Genomic DNA, 17,283 nt, shown 5'->3' with positions numbered 1-17,283 from the left:
TCCACCAAGATGTGCAGGCCTGCTGGAGGGGAAGTGTGTGTGCAGAGCATGTGAGGTACTAGCAAATTAATTAATCTTTATGGGCTCAAGAGTAAGTGCTTATGTGAAAAAATGAACCTAGGGAAACGGATCCTCTTGTACAAGGTGTATAACTCTTGGGCTGTCTCTTATGTTGCAAAAAGACCTTTGAGTCTGGTTTTAAAAATAAAGTTTCAGACTTCATTTCACCTGCATCCCAAATGATAACTTTTTTTACCATACATCAACAGATTCGTTAACCCCTCCAATCAAGCAGAAAGCTCGTTTTAAAATTAAAGATGCAAAGTGCCATTTACGGCCTCGCAGCAAAGAAAAAACAAAAGATTCTGGGAAGCAAGCTGGTTTAGGTATGTGGATTCTTCTAACATGTAAACAAGGTTCTGGTTTTTTGTTTGCTTGCTTTCTTTTTTGCATATTTTGTTTCCACACTGCAGACAGAAAAAAATATTTACAAAGTTTGGTCATAACTACCAAAAATCTGGAATTAACAAGAAGTTTGCGTCAGGCTGAATCAGAGTAATCAAATGTTTTTAAAACTTGGTATGACTAGGTGTGGGGGTTTGTTTTTATTAGATTTTAACAGCACTTTTAAAGTTGGAACAAAAAAGAGATTTTAAAGGTCATATGTATTTAACAGATCTTCATGGCGTTTCTTGTCCTCCATCCCCTCGATATCACGACAGGGACAATCAAAGAGTGTTTGGGTGTTATTGCTGTGCATTTGCACAGCTTAAAATATTTGCAGTTCATTTAAATTTAATATTATCTTGAATTTTTCTGGATTTTAATACACAGTATTGGTGTAATTACAATAGCTCATACTGTTGCTTAAAGCAACTCAGCAGCTTACAGCAAATGTCTGCTGGGGATGTTCTGTTGTGAATCTGCATTACCACCACCTTTGGTAGGTGGAGAGGAGTCATGTATGAGCCCTGAACAGAGAAGACTAGTAACACCCATCCTAAAAAAATGCTAATGGTTTAAAGATATTATTTTTAAAATTTAGACTCGTATTTTATCTTTACCTTTAAATCTAGAGATTTATCTCCCTAATTTTCCAAGTAGTGGCTTAAAACAAGACTCAGCTGTCAGGCAGCTTACCTTGTCCTTATGTATTACCTTCTTTTAATAAGATATGGTTATCAAACTCATTTTTAAAGTCATAGAAGTTGGGTTTGATCCATACAGTCACCATGGGAATGTTTTTCTTGGATGCATTTCCTTGTCCTTTGCTTGCTTTGCTTTGTGTTTGTTATGTCATCTGAACTTCTGGGTCTAATAGTTATTATATAATGCAATATGGATTGTATCATACAGCCACACACTTGGAATGAAATCCTTCTGGTGCCCTGAGTGCTAGAAATTCCTCTCTGACCAGAAGGTCAATCACTTAGCACAAGAAGGATGTTTTTCACACAGATTTCTTTATATAGGCAGAGGATGTTTATGTCACTGTGTCCCAGCATGTTGTGGCCCTTCTCCTCAGCAGTTACACATAACTGATGAGGGCATTCAGGTCCTCTGGCTTGTGATAGGGCAAGAGGAAATGGCATCAAGTTGCAGCAGGGGAGGTTTAGATTGGACAGTAGGAGAATTTTCTTCACCAGAAGAGCAGGCTGCCCAGGGAAGTGGTGGAGTCCCCATCCCTGGAGGTGTTTCAGAGCGTGTGGACGTGGCGCTTAGGGACGGGTGGTGGACTTGGCAGTGTGAGGTTGGCAGTTGGACTTCACCATCTTAAAGGTGTTTCCAACCTAAAGGATTCTGTGATTTCCCCTAGATAAAGCCTTCCAATACGTTTTCATAACCTCCCAAAGACTTTTAAAACCTTTGATACCTGGTGGTTGTCGTTGCTGAAGGAGATGGAATATCCAGCTGGTATTTTCCAGAGGCCCAGGCCTGCCACTCTCTTGAATTTGTGAACATTGACTCTCTTGCTTTGTTTAACCATCACATGAGTGTGTATAGTATTGCTGATCTTAACTAATTTCTGTAAAGAGCTTTCTAATTCTTACGCAGAAGAGAGACAGGCAGTAGAGGTACCACTGTGCAGCTGAGCATCACCACACTATATTTTTGCCTCCTGCACTCACTAGCAAAACAAGCAAACCCAAAATTGCTCAGAGAAGGTGTCTAACAGTGCGTGTGGAATGTTAGGAAGCCTTCGCTGCGTTCACCGTAACCCAGCTGAGGTACCGCTTGTGGGCCTGTCACTTGCTACTTTGCTACTTGATTTCTTTTCTGTGTTGCTTCTCTCACGCAAAGGAGGTCAATTCCCTTGTACAGACAACTGCCAGGTGACCTTTGTGAACCTCAAGTGTGATTCCTCCAAGAAGAAACGCCGAGGCCGCAAGTCACCGTCCAAGGAAGTGTCCCATATCACTGCGGAGTTTGAAGTGGAGATGAAGTCGGAAGAAGTCTCAGGTTTGTGAAAGATCTGTCTGTGGAGAGAAATGAGAGTTCAGTTCCTCTGTGTGTTGTTAGAATCTCTTTGATGCTATTTCATCAAGCTGCCATGCAAACCTTTTAGCACAAGCCTCATTCAACAGCCTCTCCAAACTCAAAGTTTCAGGGATTTAATTGAAAGGAATCGGGTATGAAATTAAGCCAAAGGAACAAAGATTGAACCTGCGGCAAAGTTCCTTCAAAGCCTCGAGTTAAGTCATGTACTTCAATTTAGTCTGATTTCTTTAAACAGCAGAAGTGCTAATTGATGCACAGAGACTGTAAGGATTAGGTAGAAGTTCTGCAGCAACGACGATAAAAATATCCTCCAAAATGTAAGTTGCTGAAACTTCAGTCTGAAAATCAAACATTTTTATCACACATTTGAAAAATTCATGTTTTCCTAACAAACTTCAGGAAGAAAAAGAATTGCTTCAAGTTATTCATGAGATGGAATATTGTGCTATGAAATCCTGCCGAAGGAAACGTGGGCTGAATTCTATAAACACGTCAGTCCTCAAAGGCAGTTTCCTGACCCTGAGGGGTACCACGCTAGCCAAGGGGTTCAAAGAGCAGTGGTGCCAGAAAGCACCTTTCTGCGTGTCGCTCGGGTGTTTGGGTCGGGCAGTAGTCCCTGAGCAGCTCAGTAAAGCACGGGCAGGGAAGATGGGCAGGGAAGAGTCAGAAGCGTCAGTGGTGTCAGACAGAGCCTGTGTCCGGGAGCACCACGCGGTGGTGGTGGTGCCTGCTGCAGCCCTCTCCCCGGGCCCTCGGTGTAACCAGGTTCCCTAACGCTGGAGATAAGACACCAGCACTGGGTGGGCACTGACAGGCCGTGGCACTCCTTTGGGGGCCCTCGGTGTCCGGCCTTGCCCGTTGAAAGGCCTGATCTGGAGTACAATGAGCTGCTTCCACGATTTATATGGGGCAGGCCGTGAAGCAAGAGAGGTGTCACTGTGCGACGCAGGTAAGTTGTTTGTTAAGCACCTCTTTTTAAACATGAATCTCAATTGCTTCTAGTTTTGTTATCATTTCCCATCTAGACACCTGTAACATTGACTGTGTTCGGAAAAGGATGGAGCAGAAGCTGCAAACTGCAATCAAAACATTGAGGAAATCTATTAATAAACAGCAATTTTACATTCAGTTTTCTGGGACAGAATATGAAGTGGCTCAGAAGCCAGCTAAAGCTGCTGAAGGGCACGAAGCTTGCAGTACAGGGCAAGTGCTGCAGGATGGAAAATGCGGTAAGTCCCAGCTCTGCTCAGCCACGAGCAACCCAAAATGAACCAGTCCCTAGCGAGCCAGGCAGGAAATCTGTGAGAGAACAGACAGTTTAGGAGGCTGTTATCACCCAGTGTGTGTGCATGGACCACTGAGGGGCCGTAAGGCTTTGGAGGGAGTTGGTTAAATGATGGCAGGAGAACAAAAGCAGCACAGACGTGCACACATTCCCATGCTGTCAGCTGGGACGTATCAAGGCCTGTCCTGAGGCAATGCTGGCAGTTAGTTCCCAGTCGCTCCCAGCATCTTTTGAAAACTTAATTACAATTCTGTAAAACAATAATACAGTATTTGCCTAGGTGCTGTGGTTTTTTAGTTTTATATCCCCTCTCACTCTCCTCACCGCCAAATCATCCAGACCTGTGGGTATGTTGATACTCACTGCTCGAGAGATCCAGGAAGAAAGAGATTCTATAGAAATCTATTTTGATTTTATGTAAAATACCTAATCTCTTTAAGCCTTTTCGCAGTCTATCAGGCTCTAGTGCTTTACTGGGAGCAAGGGGCTAGCACAAACCTGTTAGTGGCAGTTCTCAGCACTGCAACCTTTCTGATCGCTTGCAGTCATCTTCTCAAAGTCAGTGTATCTGTTTTTCCAACTTCTTTTAGACACCAGGTGATTTCCAAGCAAAAAGAAGTAGTTACATGCAGCTCTGATAGGTGCCTCTAATGCCTCGGTTCAGAGGCTGCTCCCATGGTAGAGGCACAGTGCTTTAGAAACCCGATTGGAAGGCCGTTGCTGTCGGTGTCCGGAAGCCCGTACTCCTTAACTACCTGTGCCCAGCAGAGGAGAACGTGGAACACGGTTATGTGCCCTGTTGCAGCAAGAAAAGCATTTGTATTCATATCTGTATTTAAAACACCTTCCAGACAGGGTGTTTGAGTGTCAACAGACATGAAGTATTACAGGGGATACGTTGCCCTCAGAGAAATCTCCACAGCTGATCTCAGGAGACAGACGTTTTGTAGTTGTCTGCTGCCAAACCAACACGTAAATGCACCCAGTGTAAACAAAAAACTGACATCATTTCCACCACTGTTTTAATTAAATTGCAATATACTGTTCTAAGACTGCATCAGCTTTATTAACACCATGTGTCTGATAAGCACTGCAGCACAGTACGATGCCATTTCATAGCTGAAACGGTGGAAGGGCCCTGCCCTGGTGTAAACTGCCCACAGCAGAGGTGGGCCTGTTGACGTGAGGGGAGGATCCTGGACTAACATATGCCACTATAATACTGGGGCCAGAGAGATCCATCTTCTCTAAATGTTTGATGTAAAGGCAAATAATGTGATCAAAATGAAAGTCCTTATGTAGATTCCCCTTTTCTCTTCTCAGTTACCTGCAGCACGGGCACCTTTTATAGCGGAGAACATAATCAGTGCGTTCCTTGCTCACCAGGAACATACCAAGACACAGAAGGTCAACTTACCTGTGAGCCTTGCCCAAGTAACGATGGACAGGGAGTAGCAGGCGCCCGGAATGTGTCAGAATGTGGAGGCAAGTTTAATTTGATTATAAAAGGATTAGGTGTTGCCACACAGCCTGTGAGGCATGGAGGCTGAAAGAGGGGAGAGCCTTCCACACTTCTGTCTGGTAAAGGTAACAGAAGAAATCTCTGTGCACTTACAAGCGATACACAAAAAGGTTTTGGCTTGTTCCATCTCCTGACATTGCCAACGAGAAGATGGGACCTGCTGCAGCAATGTGAGTTGTGGTATGGGAATGAGCAAGGCAGGCAGAGCCCTCTGCTTCAAGTCGGGGTGGAACCTGGACACTCCTCGACTTGCAGGGACTCGCCAGGTATATTGGGAGCCAAAGGGATGGATTACTTTGGACTGGTATTGGTGAGTCTAATGAACCTGCTGAGCTCATGTCCTGCGTGAGGGGCAGTTTGCCTGGTCTAACCAGCAGCAGTCATACCTTTGAGATCGTTAGGCTGCGGGGGTCTGCAACCTGCACGCAGAGCCAACGACTGCGGGTCCTGGTGCTGCCTGAATTCACGGGAGCTTTTGGCAAGGGATGTCGCAGCGCTGACTCAACTTTGTGATACGTGAATTAGGTAATAATAGTTATAAGACCTGGTTTCAGAAGAGAGCTGTGCTTCCACTGTGACTTGATCAAGATAAGGTTTTAAGACACAACTGTTAATTACTTTATTTACCTTATTTCATTGCAGCTGAGCAAAATCTAGTTTACAGCAGATACATTATCTGACTTTGAAAGAAGTCTGCCCTGTGTTCTAACTTCAACACTCATCCGTGGAGTTCACATTAGTGCTTTCTGCAAGAGTATCTGGAGTGAACACACAACGAATGTCACTTGAGAAGCTGCCACTTTCTCCCCATCCACTGAATAAAAAATAACTGTAGTGTATCCAGTCCAAACACATGGTAGATTCTGGTGATTTACTGTATGAAGGAACTATCACAGGAAAATTCTCAAAAATGCCTGTACATCTTTCATATGTTCATTTGTATTTATCCAAAATTAAACAAGAATAGATTATTAAATTAAAATCTGAGTTTATGAAGGTTGACTATAGTATACTGACCAAAGCAGCACAACGACTAGAGGAAAAAGCCTGTTTTGTTTCAAGGCTTTCATTTGAATTATTCTGCACAACCACTAAAAGAACCCCTTCTGGTTATTTTTGCAGAGTGGATCTGTCTCAAAATGTTTGTTGTCAGATCACAGCAGTCAGGTTTTCTGCTCAACTCTCCCCTTTTCTTTTTCTCTCAAAGTGGCAAGAGAGAAGATGCTTTGGACTTCATAAACCTCCCTGTCAAAGATTTTATCAAAATCAGTCTGCCTCCATAAAATGTGCCAGCATATGTGATGAAACAGTGTATTTTGATGAACACTGATTCTGTTAGGAATGTACTCACCACCTGTAATCAACAGTATTTTTGCGTCACATCTTCTGGAGCGGTAACGCATGTGTAGTAACGAATGAGCTGTGTCTGAAATCCTCACCCCTACAGCTGAGGCACCTACAAGTGTGTAAGAGATGTTAAGCACCTGCAGTGCAGAACTCTGGCGCAGCTGCAAGTGAATAACGTGCTGTGATAGTTTCCATGGGATCCTTGTGGGTACAAGGCCAAAACCCCCCTGGAAAAGCTAGTCATTCGGGGCATTTCTCAGGGAAATCAGCTCAGATCTATTCTGTTGGCAGTTTCAGTACAGAAGGCAAGAAGGGAGCAAGTTAGCTCAGTCTGATAGGTAGGGACTGAGCCGTAGTGCTGGGAGCATCAGGTGTTGGCAGGAGTGAAACCCAACTGTCCTGCTGCTTTAGAAGGATGTGTGGGCCCTGCTTCACGGGTGCTTAATGTTCACACTAAAATCCAGACCCAATCCTGCTCTTCAGGAGCCACCTTCGTGGTTGGACTAGACCAGATGGATCAGTTCTGCTACAATAACAGTAGCAGAATTGTCTTCAAATTAGTAATATCACTTCTAAACTTGCATTAGTAGCATCAGGATTTCACAGTGTCCCAGCAGCCAGCTTGTGCAGTCGCACAGCAGTCGCTGGGGTGGAAGTGCACTAACCCCAGAGGTCCTGGCCCCACGGGTGTCCACAGGAGTTTGACTCTCGGGGGGACAGAACTTGAACTCTGCTTTTGCTCAGAAGCTCTAGTTCATCCTAAGGGCCAAGTGCCCAAGATGCCCCCAGCGTTTCCCAGCAAGTATCATGGTTCTCAAGAGACCCCAACCCCACCTAGAGCTCTCAGAACTTTCAGGTTTTCAGGGTAGTTGTTTCTGCCTGCTGCTCAGGGAAGCTGAATTACAAATATTGAGGTTAGGCCACCTCCTGATGGGAACACCTGCCATCTCAGAGCGCTGGGCTCCCAGGCTGGGCTGGTGGAGACAGGCGTTAATGCCAGAATCTTGAAAAACCTGATGTCCTGATTCCCTGTCAAGGAGTAAAGTACTCAAGCTACAAGAACCAAGCCAAACAAACACCTGTCAGAAACTGCCTGGAGAGCAGGTTTGGAAACTGCCTTGTACCTGTCACTAGACTCATTCACAAAGTGCTTTGCTTTACACAAGTCACCGCTTTCTGGGGGAAGAGCTTCTGGCAAGCTCTAGTTTTCAGAGCTGTGTGGAAAGCTGCTGGTGTCAGCCATTCTCACAGACAGGGTGCTGGACTGGTCCCATCCAGACCGGTAAGGCCCATGATCTGCTGTTGCTGTATCTCTTGAAATGGAGATATAAAAAGCAATTACTTTCTTCACAGATATGGTGCAACGTTTCATTTGTTCCTGTAGAGTGCTTTGAAATTCTCAGATGAAAGACTTGGTGAAAGTACAAAATATTGTAACAACATCTTAACAGAGCCCTTGCTAAAAAAAAACCAAACCACAGAAACGCAGGTAGCAAAGAGCTTATTGAGAACTAGTTGTATTTGCTGGTGTGGTCCTTAGGAAGCAGTTACAGAACCACACAAAGCCAGCAGGTGAGATCAGAATTGGATCTGCAGCTGTCGTGATGTCACATGTTTCAGTTAAAGGGAGCGTTGGTAGCTACTGCTGGGTTTTATGCTTTGTCCAGGAAGGTCGGCTCACTAATGTAGGTGATTTTCCATTTCTAGGGCAGTGTTCTCCTGGGCACTATTCTTCGGATGGTTTTAAACCTTGTCGAGTCTGTCCTCTGGGTACGTACCAGCCGGAACCAGGCAGGACCCTCTGCTTTCCGTGTGGCGGTGGGCTCATGACCAAGTATGAAGGTGCTGTTTCCTTTCAGGACTGTGAAACCAAAGGTGAGTTTCAAATCTTTCCCCAATTCATAATCATGCTGCTTGCCCTTTTGTTTTAAGCTTCAATGCCAAGGAGCTTTCAAAGGCCCCAAAACTAACGTAGTCGCTGCATATAGAAACACGGGGTGTGATTCCCTGACGTGGTCAGGAGTCTGTAAACTAGGAACGACCTCCCGAGGTTGTGGGGACCAAACAGGCTTTATGGTTCCTTTGGAATTCACCACAGGCAGGTGCAGCGCCGGCGCTGCAGCTGGTGAGTGAGTCAGCCCCACTGCATGGCAGGAAATAAGACAAACTGGCGTTAGACGATGCTTTGGTCTTCATATTTTTATTTACCAAATTAGAAAAACTAACCACTACATTATACAACGCTAAGGACTGATTGTTAATGAGCTGGGCAGAAACTGTAAGTGTGCAATGTTGCGTCTTCCATCGTGTCAACTTCCAGTGCAAAGGCTGAGGGAGGAACCTGCCCACATGCACTTCGGTTTGGTGACTGGAAGGACGTGCTGGGCCTGGCAAACAGACCCTCTCCTGCTCTTGGGAAAGGTGTGCCAGTGTCGAGGCAGACACGTATCAGCTTCCAGTTATTACAAACTCACTGGAAACCACTGTCTGAAATACAGTGAGAGACATACCTAGGTTTGTAACGTATGGTTTGTAAGGGTTTAACTCCAGTCTTTGGAACATAATTCTAGTTAGAAGGGCCTTTGTAATGGGAAATACAGGGAGCTGCTGTCTCTTTTCCTTTTCTGGCCCTGTAATATACTGTGGAAGGGGGATCGTGAGGCACGTCCAGGGTAGAGGAAAGTTCTCTCTGCACTGAAGATTGCTACTTTGTGAAATCATGCACCTCCCACCTTACAGTTCATTGTTCTCCTGGACACTACTACAACTCCACAACACACAGATGTATCCGATGCCCCGTGGGAACGTACCAGCCTGAGTTTGGTCAAAACTACTGCATCACCTGCCCTGGGAACACAAGTACGGATTTCGATGGCTCCACTAATGTTACCCACTGCAAAAGTAAGTTGCATTTGTTGTGTCTTTCCTAGTTAGCATCTATCTGCTGCCAGAGGGAATAGTAAAAATTGAGAGATTGAGAAAAAAACCTGGAAAAGTACCACTCAATACATGATTGTTTTGTCGCTAATGTAATTTGGCAGAGTGCCAGCTACAAGTTAAAACTACAGAGCCTTTGGTTTCCCAGATCCCGTAAGTGGTGTGGCAGTGGTGGTATCCCTCCGTGGCCCTGTAGAGCACAGTGTCTTCTCTCAGAGCAGCTGCCATCTTGCAATAATTCTGAAATAGGAGGAGAGTTGTCACACATGCTGCAACTGCCAGGTGATCGCTCGTGACAGTGCAACCTTCTCATAGGCGTTTTTGCAGCACTCACCCTCCTCTCTTCAATTACCATTTTAAATATCCCTGAGGATTCCAGTGCCATTTTATTTGATCTTTTGTGAACGACCAATTCTTTTAGACAAGCAATATTTTTCATTTCTACCCTGCTAATTTAAGAGAACGTCTCTATAATAATTAGGTAATGTCATCTCAGCTAACTATTCATTTGCAAGTCTGTCGTAAGTTTTTATTCTGATTAGTGTCATGTGTCTTTGAAGCCCTTCACCATTTCTAATGTAATTTGACTAAATTAGATATTTATATGTAATTTGAAGAAGTTTGATGATTTTCCTGTAAAATAAAACCATCCTTGTCACTGTTGTCTTAGATACTCCCTGTTTTCAAACCAATTTCTGACCTTGTATAATCTTTGAGGCTTTGATTAAGCAAAATATTTAAGCATATATCTTGTTTTATGTGGGTGAGTAGGCCTGGAAGGATCAAGCTTAAGTAACTTACTGAGTCAGGCTTCTGTGACAAATTCAATTGGAGTTTTGAAAACTCAGAAAGTAAAATGGATCCCTCAATGGCGATTTTTCTATTAACTGGTTTAATCCAAGATAAAGCAGAGCAGATCTGTAATCAAGATAAGGCTGGCTGTTGGGATCATCACACTCATTAGCTAAATCAGGTTAAAAACCAAGCGAAGCTAAAGCAGAATACCTCTGTGTGTCAGCGTGGTCTCAGGGGTAGCCACCGTGTGTGTGCCTCCACAGCGGGCTCCTGTGGACTTACCTGTGCTCGATTTTCAATCGGGTGTTAAAGCAGCCTGAGTGAAGCCTTGACTCAGTTTATACACTGGAGATGGAGGCAGGCCAGGTACTCCTGTCAAGGTTTTCCATGCTAAACAAAGAGGCAGCTGGAGAATGTGTGTTTTTCTAAAGCCACAAGGAGCTTGGACCTGCTCTTGACAAGACCTAGAAAAGCACCTCAAATTAGCTGATCAACTAACACAAATGCTAAATTGTGTTTCTCCACAGACCAGCACTGTGGAGGGGAACTGGGGGATTATACTGGCTACATTGAATCACCCAACTACCCTGGAGACTACCCGGCTAATGTGGAATGCATTTGGAATATAAATCCACCCCCAAAGAGGAGAATACTCATCGTCGTACCTGAGATATTTCTCCCAATTGAAGATGAATGTGGTGATGTTTTAGTAATGAGAAAAAGTGGTAAGTTACCAGTGGGTTCTGTAAATATTTATTGCAAACTGACTGAGTGGGAAGTTCATATTGAAGGGACGACTGTCTTCATCTATCCAGGGTTTCTAGAAGGACCTTTAGATGAACTGGCACGGCAGGTTCAAACAGAACACTGTACCAATAACAATTAACAGAGCAATATTAATTATTCAGGTGTCTTGGCTGAATCACAGAGCAGTTAATGGGCTGCTGTGGCCCAGTTACCACATGGGGTAAAGCGCTGCCAGTCTAGAAGTCAAGCAAGCTGTGTGAAGTTATCCTGGGAGAGCCTCTCCTGTCGTCTGGGCAGCCTGTGCGCTCAAGGTGTGCACAGGCCCAGCTCTTGCTAAATCCGGGCAGTGACACAGGTCCGTACTCCTGGCGCCTTCAAGAGATCCAGCGTTTTCCCAGTTTTACGTGGTTGTGTCTTTGATTGTGAAGTTAATTCAACAACTTCTGAAGTGAAGACACCAATGAGATACACTCCTCCTTCAGCCCTCCGTAGGCATCCAGCTTCTGCTGACTGTTGCTAAATCTCCACGCCCCAAACCCGAAAGGCAATTGTTTAGGTGGAACTTTGTTTAAAACAGCATATTTATATTTTACTTGCCAAAATGGTGTGTTTTTACTTGCTAAACCAGCGTATTTTTATTTGCTAAAACAATTTGCACAACTCTTTATCCTTGAGGGCTTGTGTTGACATCTCTCTGTATCAGGAGAATAAACCTGCTCACTGTAGGTGGAAGGAAATTATATCTGTCCAGAACAGTTTTTTAAAAGCAGAACAGTTACTGGAGCAGAACAGATCAGTCATCCTTCTAACCCCAAACTGTGGTTCCGACAGGGAGTGAAGCCAGGCACACCGGGGAGAGGTTTGACTTCCACCTCAGTACCAACAGTGGTGTTGAGACACACGCCGGGGGAAGGGGGGGCCGTGTCTCAGTGCTGTGATTTGTGAGCACTCTGTGTTTGGCATCGTAGGAGTAGGTCCTTAGAGGAGCCTCATGACGCATCCATAGTCATGTTGAAGACATCCTGCACCCTCCATCTGTTACTCCTGTGAGGGGCAAATGGGGGTCTTCCTGGTTCCCAGCTATTAGCCCAGTTTCAGCGTCAGAGATATGATAAATGTCATAGATAAATGACATTTTCTCTTCAAACCTACAGCCAGGTGCTTTGCACTGGGAGATGCTGGTCCATTACGATCCCAGTAAGAAAGGCTCTGAGACTCGGCAGGGTATCGTTTCAAAGGCTGTTTATTAGAGCTGTTGCTGTAGGGAGAGAAGAGCCTGGGTACCCTGACATCCCTTAGATGGGGGGACCACGGGATCCACGCGCTGAGCACGCCCTGGCCAGGGGAGAGGTGTTGCCCTTTCAGTCGTTCAAGCTACTGTAGGATTTTCTTACACAGAAACAACTCTACAACCCTGCTGCCTACTTAAGCTTCTTGCTGTGGGACAGAGGGGTTCCCACTGTCTTTGTGGAAAAACTTACAAAGACCACGTCCTTTCTGTCACAAAAAACTTCTCAGGAATATGTCAGCTGAGACATCTCTTGACATTTCTGACCTCTCGACCAGCAAGGGTGCAGAAATTTATTTTTTAAAGAACATTTCTTTATTTAACCTTCTTTCTAGCTTCTCCTACTTCAATTACTACGTATGAAACATGTCAGACTTACGAGAGACCTATTGCATTTACCTCAAGATCGAGGAAGCTCTGGATTCAGTTCAAGTCAAATGAAGGAAACAGTGGCAAAGGATTTCAGGTCCCCTATGTGACTTACGATGGTGAGAATGGGATTGCTTTCTGGTTTTGTGTTACATCTGAACTACAGAAAATCGTTCAGAATCTCTCTTACGCTGATTACAGGGAGAGAAGAATGAGGAAAAACTTGATGTAACTCATTTTTAGTCCAGTGATTTACTTTAAAACCAGCTGCAAAGACTTTGAAATAATGCCTACTTTTATTTTTATTCTTCTTCTAATACTTTAAGGATGGACAGCAAGTTACACAGAATTCCTTAAACTCAATCCTTACCCCACTGAATTCAACCAGACTCCTTTTAATTGGCATTTATCATATGCATAATGAGAATACCATTAAGAGCTGTGCATTTCAGGAAGCCCCTTTATCAAGTCCCACTGGTAACACACACAGTCTTGAAAATTATACATTAATAAAACCACAGGTCCAAGAGAGAAAAACAGTGTGATGCAAAAAGAAATATCCTTTCAGTAACCACTTTAATAAACTCACATTTTACAACAGTCTGTCTTGTCATATAAAAGATGCATTAAACTGTATGTTTTGGACTTTGGGATGATTTCTGTTTTAATGAAACAAAGACTTTCCTGTGATACCTTTGGCAGCTGTCAGTCCATCTCTTTTCCCAACACCAGTGCAGTTTTGTGAATGATGAGAAAATCTGTATTCAGCTGGTCATTCAGGACTCTAAATGAGAGCTGTTCTCAGGGCGGGAAACGAGGACCCGTTCCTGACTGCTGCTGACCTCACGTATAACCCCTGACACTGATTCCATATCCTTGGCCCTGTTTCTTCATCTCTAGAACACAGATAATAAGGCATTATCATCTGGAGGGAGAGGTGGTCTGGGGCTAAGTTAGTGTTTATATGGATAATTCAAAATTCCTGTTCTGGAGCAGTACAGAATTTGCATGTGATTAGATTGGACTACAGCAGCTTGAGAGACACTGAATAATTACCTGGTTGAAGAGGAGGTCTGGCTGATGTCTTGGCTATTATCCTCCCAAAGGATGTCACATGCTCACTCAACTGATGTTTATTTTTCAGAGGATTACCAACAACTAATAGAAGACATTGTTCGAGATGGACGGTTATACGCATCAGAAAACCATCAAGAAATTCTAAAGGTAAGGAAACTCTGCTGTACCTGAAGCTAACTAAGAATTCCTTTTCCTAAATGGTTTCCCAAGACAGTTCTCGTTACCCTGATAGGGTCATAATATTTAAACCTCAAGTGTGACCCCAAATTAACTTCTCTCTCTTCTGAGGTTTATGCTGGTATTTGGAGCAGCACAAACTCAGTAGCTCACTGAGCTGAGCACGTGCAAACTCCCTTTGCAGAATCAGGAACTAGACGAGATGTTACACGGGTTAGAAAAAGGAGTCAACCAAGAACCCGTTGTTTGAAGAGCCTTCTTCAGCCTCAGCCTGGCATGTGTTTAAATGAGTCATTAAGTTAGAATTTCCTGTCCATTGAAAAATGTGTTTACCTAAAGCCCTGTCCTGCCTCAACAAGACCTAACCCGAAGGTAGCACTGCAGGCTCCCTGAGATGGTTTTCCAAAGGCACAAGCAACACACTGGAGAGAATTGTGGAGGAAGGCTGCTGGGCTGCCTCCCATAGCAACTAATTAAAACCCAGAAGAGGCTGTTCAGGCGGCAAGGTTCAGCCGTGTAGACGAACAGCTCGGGAGGGAGAACAGCTTCACAGCCCGCTCCCCACCCAGCCCTGCCCGGCCCTGCCCGGCCCCCTGCCAGGCATGGGAGCAGGTCCTCAAGGGCTGGGCCTGGCTGAGGAGCAGCCCCCTCTCTCCTGCGGGTGGAGGGAGCGCCCTGGGCAGCAGCTGGAAGGGGCTGGAGGGGCGCTGGGGGCAGCTGACAGCTCATGACTCCTGCAGCCCGTTGGGGTGAACCCAGCTGCTGCCTGCCCGGCTCAGCACCTCCCAGGAACGGGAACTGCAAAAAAACATCCGGCACAGGAGGAAGATTCATCAGTACAGAACTCCACAGCAACATGGAGTAGTTTCCTTACACCGCTTTACCCAGAATCGGGTTTTTCAAAAAACCCCTGATGATGTTCATTAATTGTGAAAGCTGTGCAGACACTGAACACAAACCCTGTGTTTATCTAATATGTATGTTGTCTCCCATAGGACAAGAAACTGATTAAAGCTCTCTTTGACGTACTGGCACACCCACAGAACTATTTCAAGTACACAGCACAAGAGTCAAAAGAGATGTTTCCGAGATCATTTATAAAGCTACTGCGATCAAAAGTTTCCAGATTTCTACGACCATACAAGTAGTCTAGCGGTATTCCGGTTTGGTTACTTTGCATCCTTGTCAAATATTGTCTTTCCTCCATAGTAGAAACATTTGCTAATTTGAAGGCTCTTTTTTGCAGTCTTTGTTTTCAATTGTATATTGAAGAATACCTATAATGTTTTATAATCGTTAAAAGCCAATGTTCTGAATGGGATTTTTGCTACACAAAAAATTGTGCGTCCCTGAGTGCATCTAGCTGAAGATCCAGATTTGTGTCTGCACTAGTGTATCTTCACTTTCCATTTGAAATTACATTATGTAGAAAATATTCTTTCTAGCTTTTAATTTTTCATCAACAATAACTCTCATCAAAGCAAAGACAGAAACTCTTCAAATCCGATGAAACTACCTGCAGATGATAAGTTCTGTTGTAGAAAGAAGTATCTAGTATAAATAATACTTGGATTTTGAATTGCACTTGAAGTTTATATTGAATCTTTAGAAGAAGACAAAACAATCTAAATTTTATTTCTCATTTGTGGCTTAGTGGAACCTCTGTCCAAGTAGAAATCAAAAGGGGAAAAAAAGAAGAAAGAAAAAAAAAGAACCAGATGTATAATTTTGTTTTATGAATTACATGAGATCAAGTCCCGTGCCCTAATGTCCTTATGCTTTTATCTGTCCTCTTCTAAACTTCTTCAGAGGTTTGCCACTGTCAGTTACTTCACTGAGACAGGTTTAGCTCTGGATTTCCATACACCGGTTGGTCCCTTTGAAGGCATTTACAATAGGATAGGTGAGAAATGAGCAGCAACAACAGTAGTAGCCTTGTTTTTCTTTCCGTTAATAGAGCATCTAATTAAGTACAATATATAAATATATAAATATATACATCTATTTGTGGGTACCTTAGTAATGTTATCTTTAGTTACTGTAAATATTATTCGTGCTTAAATCCTTAATCCCACAGGCCCTATTTACTCATATCTATTTGTAACTTTGCTTAGATGATTAAATGACTTCTCCAAGTGCTTGTCACTTCCGTTAACACCAAACTGAAGCCTTTTGGAGTTTTAAATACTGGATAATGGCTTACGCTGGGACAGTCCTTCTCAACACACCTTATTTCAGGAAAAATAACATCAGTTAAGATGCAGCTGCTGTCCAGTAAAGGGTCAGCTCCTGCCTGTTCCGTGGGCACCACTGAAATGCAGACCAGCCGCTACCACAGCGCTGAGGGATCTGGTGGAGTTGGGAACTGTCAGTGTGAGGTTAGTGGTTGGTCTGGAGGAGCTTCAAGGGCTTTTCCAACCTGGACAGTTCTGTGATTCTACCCGTGAGGACACGACACACGAGAGGAGCTCCCCAGGGAGGCATCTCTGTTGGACCTGCCGTGCCCGGAGCGCTGGGAAGGGCCCTCTGCGGGGCGAGGGTGAGCGCTTGGGGAGGAGGTGGAGGCAGCCCCTGCCGTCTGCAGAGACCTGGCGCTCCCGTGTCCTGTCAGGAATTGCAAGTGCAGGGCCATCACCCACGGGCTGTCACCCACGGGGCTGTCTGCGCTGCAGGAGGGCATCAGCCTCCTGCCCAGGCCCCCTCTCAGAGTGACAGGGACTGCTGCAACAAGGCGATGGTAAAGCCTGTGTTTCCTTCTCTTTCCTGGCATGGGAGCTAATTTCACTGAGAAACTAGCTTTTATGTCAGTATTTCAGCCTCTTTACTTCCAAGTCCCTTCCTCTTGTATATCATTTTCCCTTTTGCTCCTACAAGTTTATTACATGGAGAAATTAACTTTCACGTCAGCATCCTCTCAGAAAAAGACCAACATACAGTTCTGCCCCCCCTGCATTTTTTTGCGTATCTACCCTGTGGTTTGACAACCCCTGGGACGCTCTCCAGGACATGCATGAGGGGCAGTCACAGTTAACTTCTTACACTTTGGTTTGTCTTTGAGCGAGTACTGTTTAAATTTACAGATTTGGTTTCTGTTGGCTACAAGTGGTTGAATGTTCCATTTCTAAGAGACACCTTAAGCATTCTGCTGAGTTTATCTACTTAGCCATCGTGTCATTTTGCTTGCCTTCTTTCCTTTTCTGTTGAAAAGTATAATTGTTTTCCTTTCTATGTCTGAACAGT

At 44.4% G+C, this 17,283-nt stretch overlaps 1 protein-coding gene across 2 annotated transcripts in view; it reads left to right on the top strand.

The window, feature by feature from the left end:
• The window catches only part of SCUBE1 (signal peptide, CUB domain and EGF like domain containing 1), a 200,428-nt gene extending 183,145 nt beyond the window's left edge, over positions 1–17,283 (top strand). For both annotated transcript variants that reach the window (XM_074901185.1, XM_074901184.1), the window contains 10 exons: positions 270–386; positions 2,302–2,460; positions 3,525–3,728; positions 5,108–5,269; positions 8,361–8,528; positions 9,393–9,554; positions 10,913–11,110; positions 12,756–12,908; positions 13,934–14,013; positions 15,039–17,283. In XM_074901185.1, the coding sequence (XP_074757286.1) occupies positions 270–386; positions 2,302–2,460; positions 3,525–3,728; positions 5,108–5,269; positions 8,361–8,528; positions 9,393–9,554; positions 10,913–11,110; positions 12,756–12,908; positions 13,934–14,013; positions 15,039–15,191 (1,556 nt within the window). In that variant the 3' untranslated portion in view covers positions 15,192–17,283. The remainder of the gene's footprint in view (positions 1–269; positions 387–2,301; positions 2,461–3,524; positions 3,729–5,107; positions 5,270–8,360; positions 8,529–9,392; positions 9,555–10,912; positions 11,111–12,755; positions 12,909–13,933; positions 14,014–15,038) is intronic.

Source organism: Athene noctua, chromosome 3 (assembly GCF_965140245.1).
Source record: "Athene noctua chromosome 3, bAthNoc1.hap1.1, whole genome shotgun sequence".
NCBI classification, from domain to species: domain Eukaryota; kingdom Metazoa; phylum Chordata; class Aves; order Strigiformes; family Strigidae; genus Athene; species Athene noctua.
The sequence above is the reverse complement of the archived record's forward strand: the minus strand, read 5'-3'. Positions and strand labels throughout refer to the sequence as shown.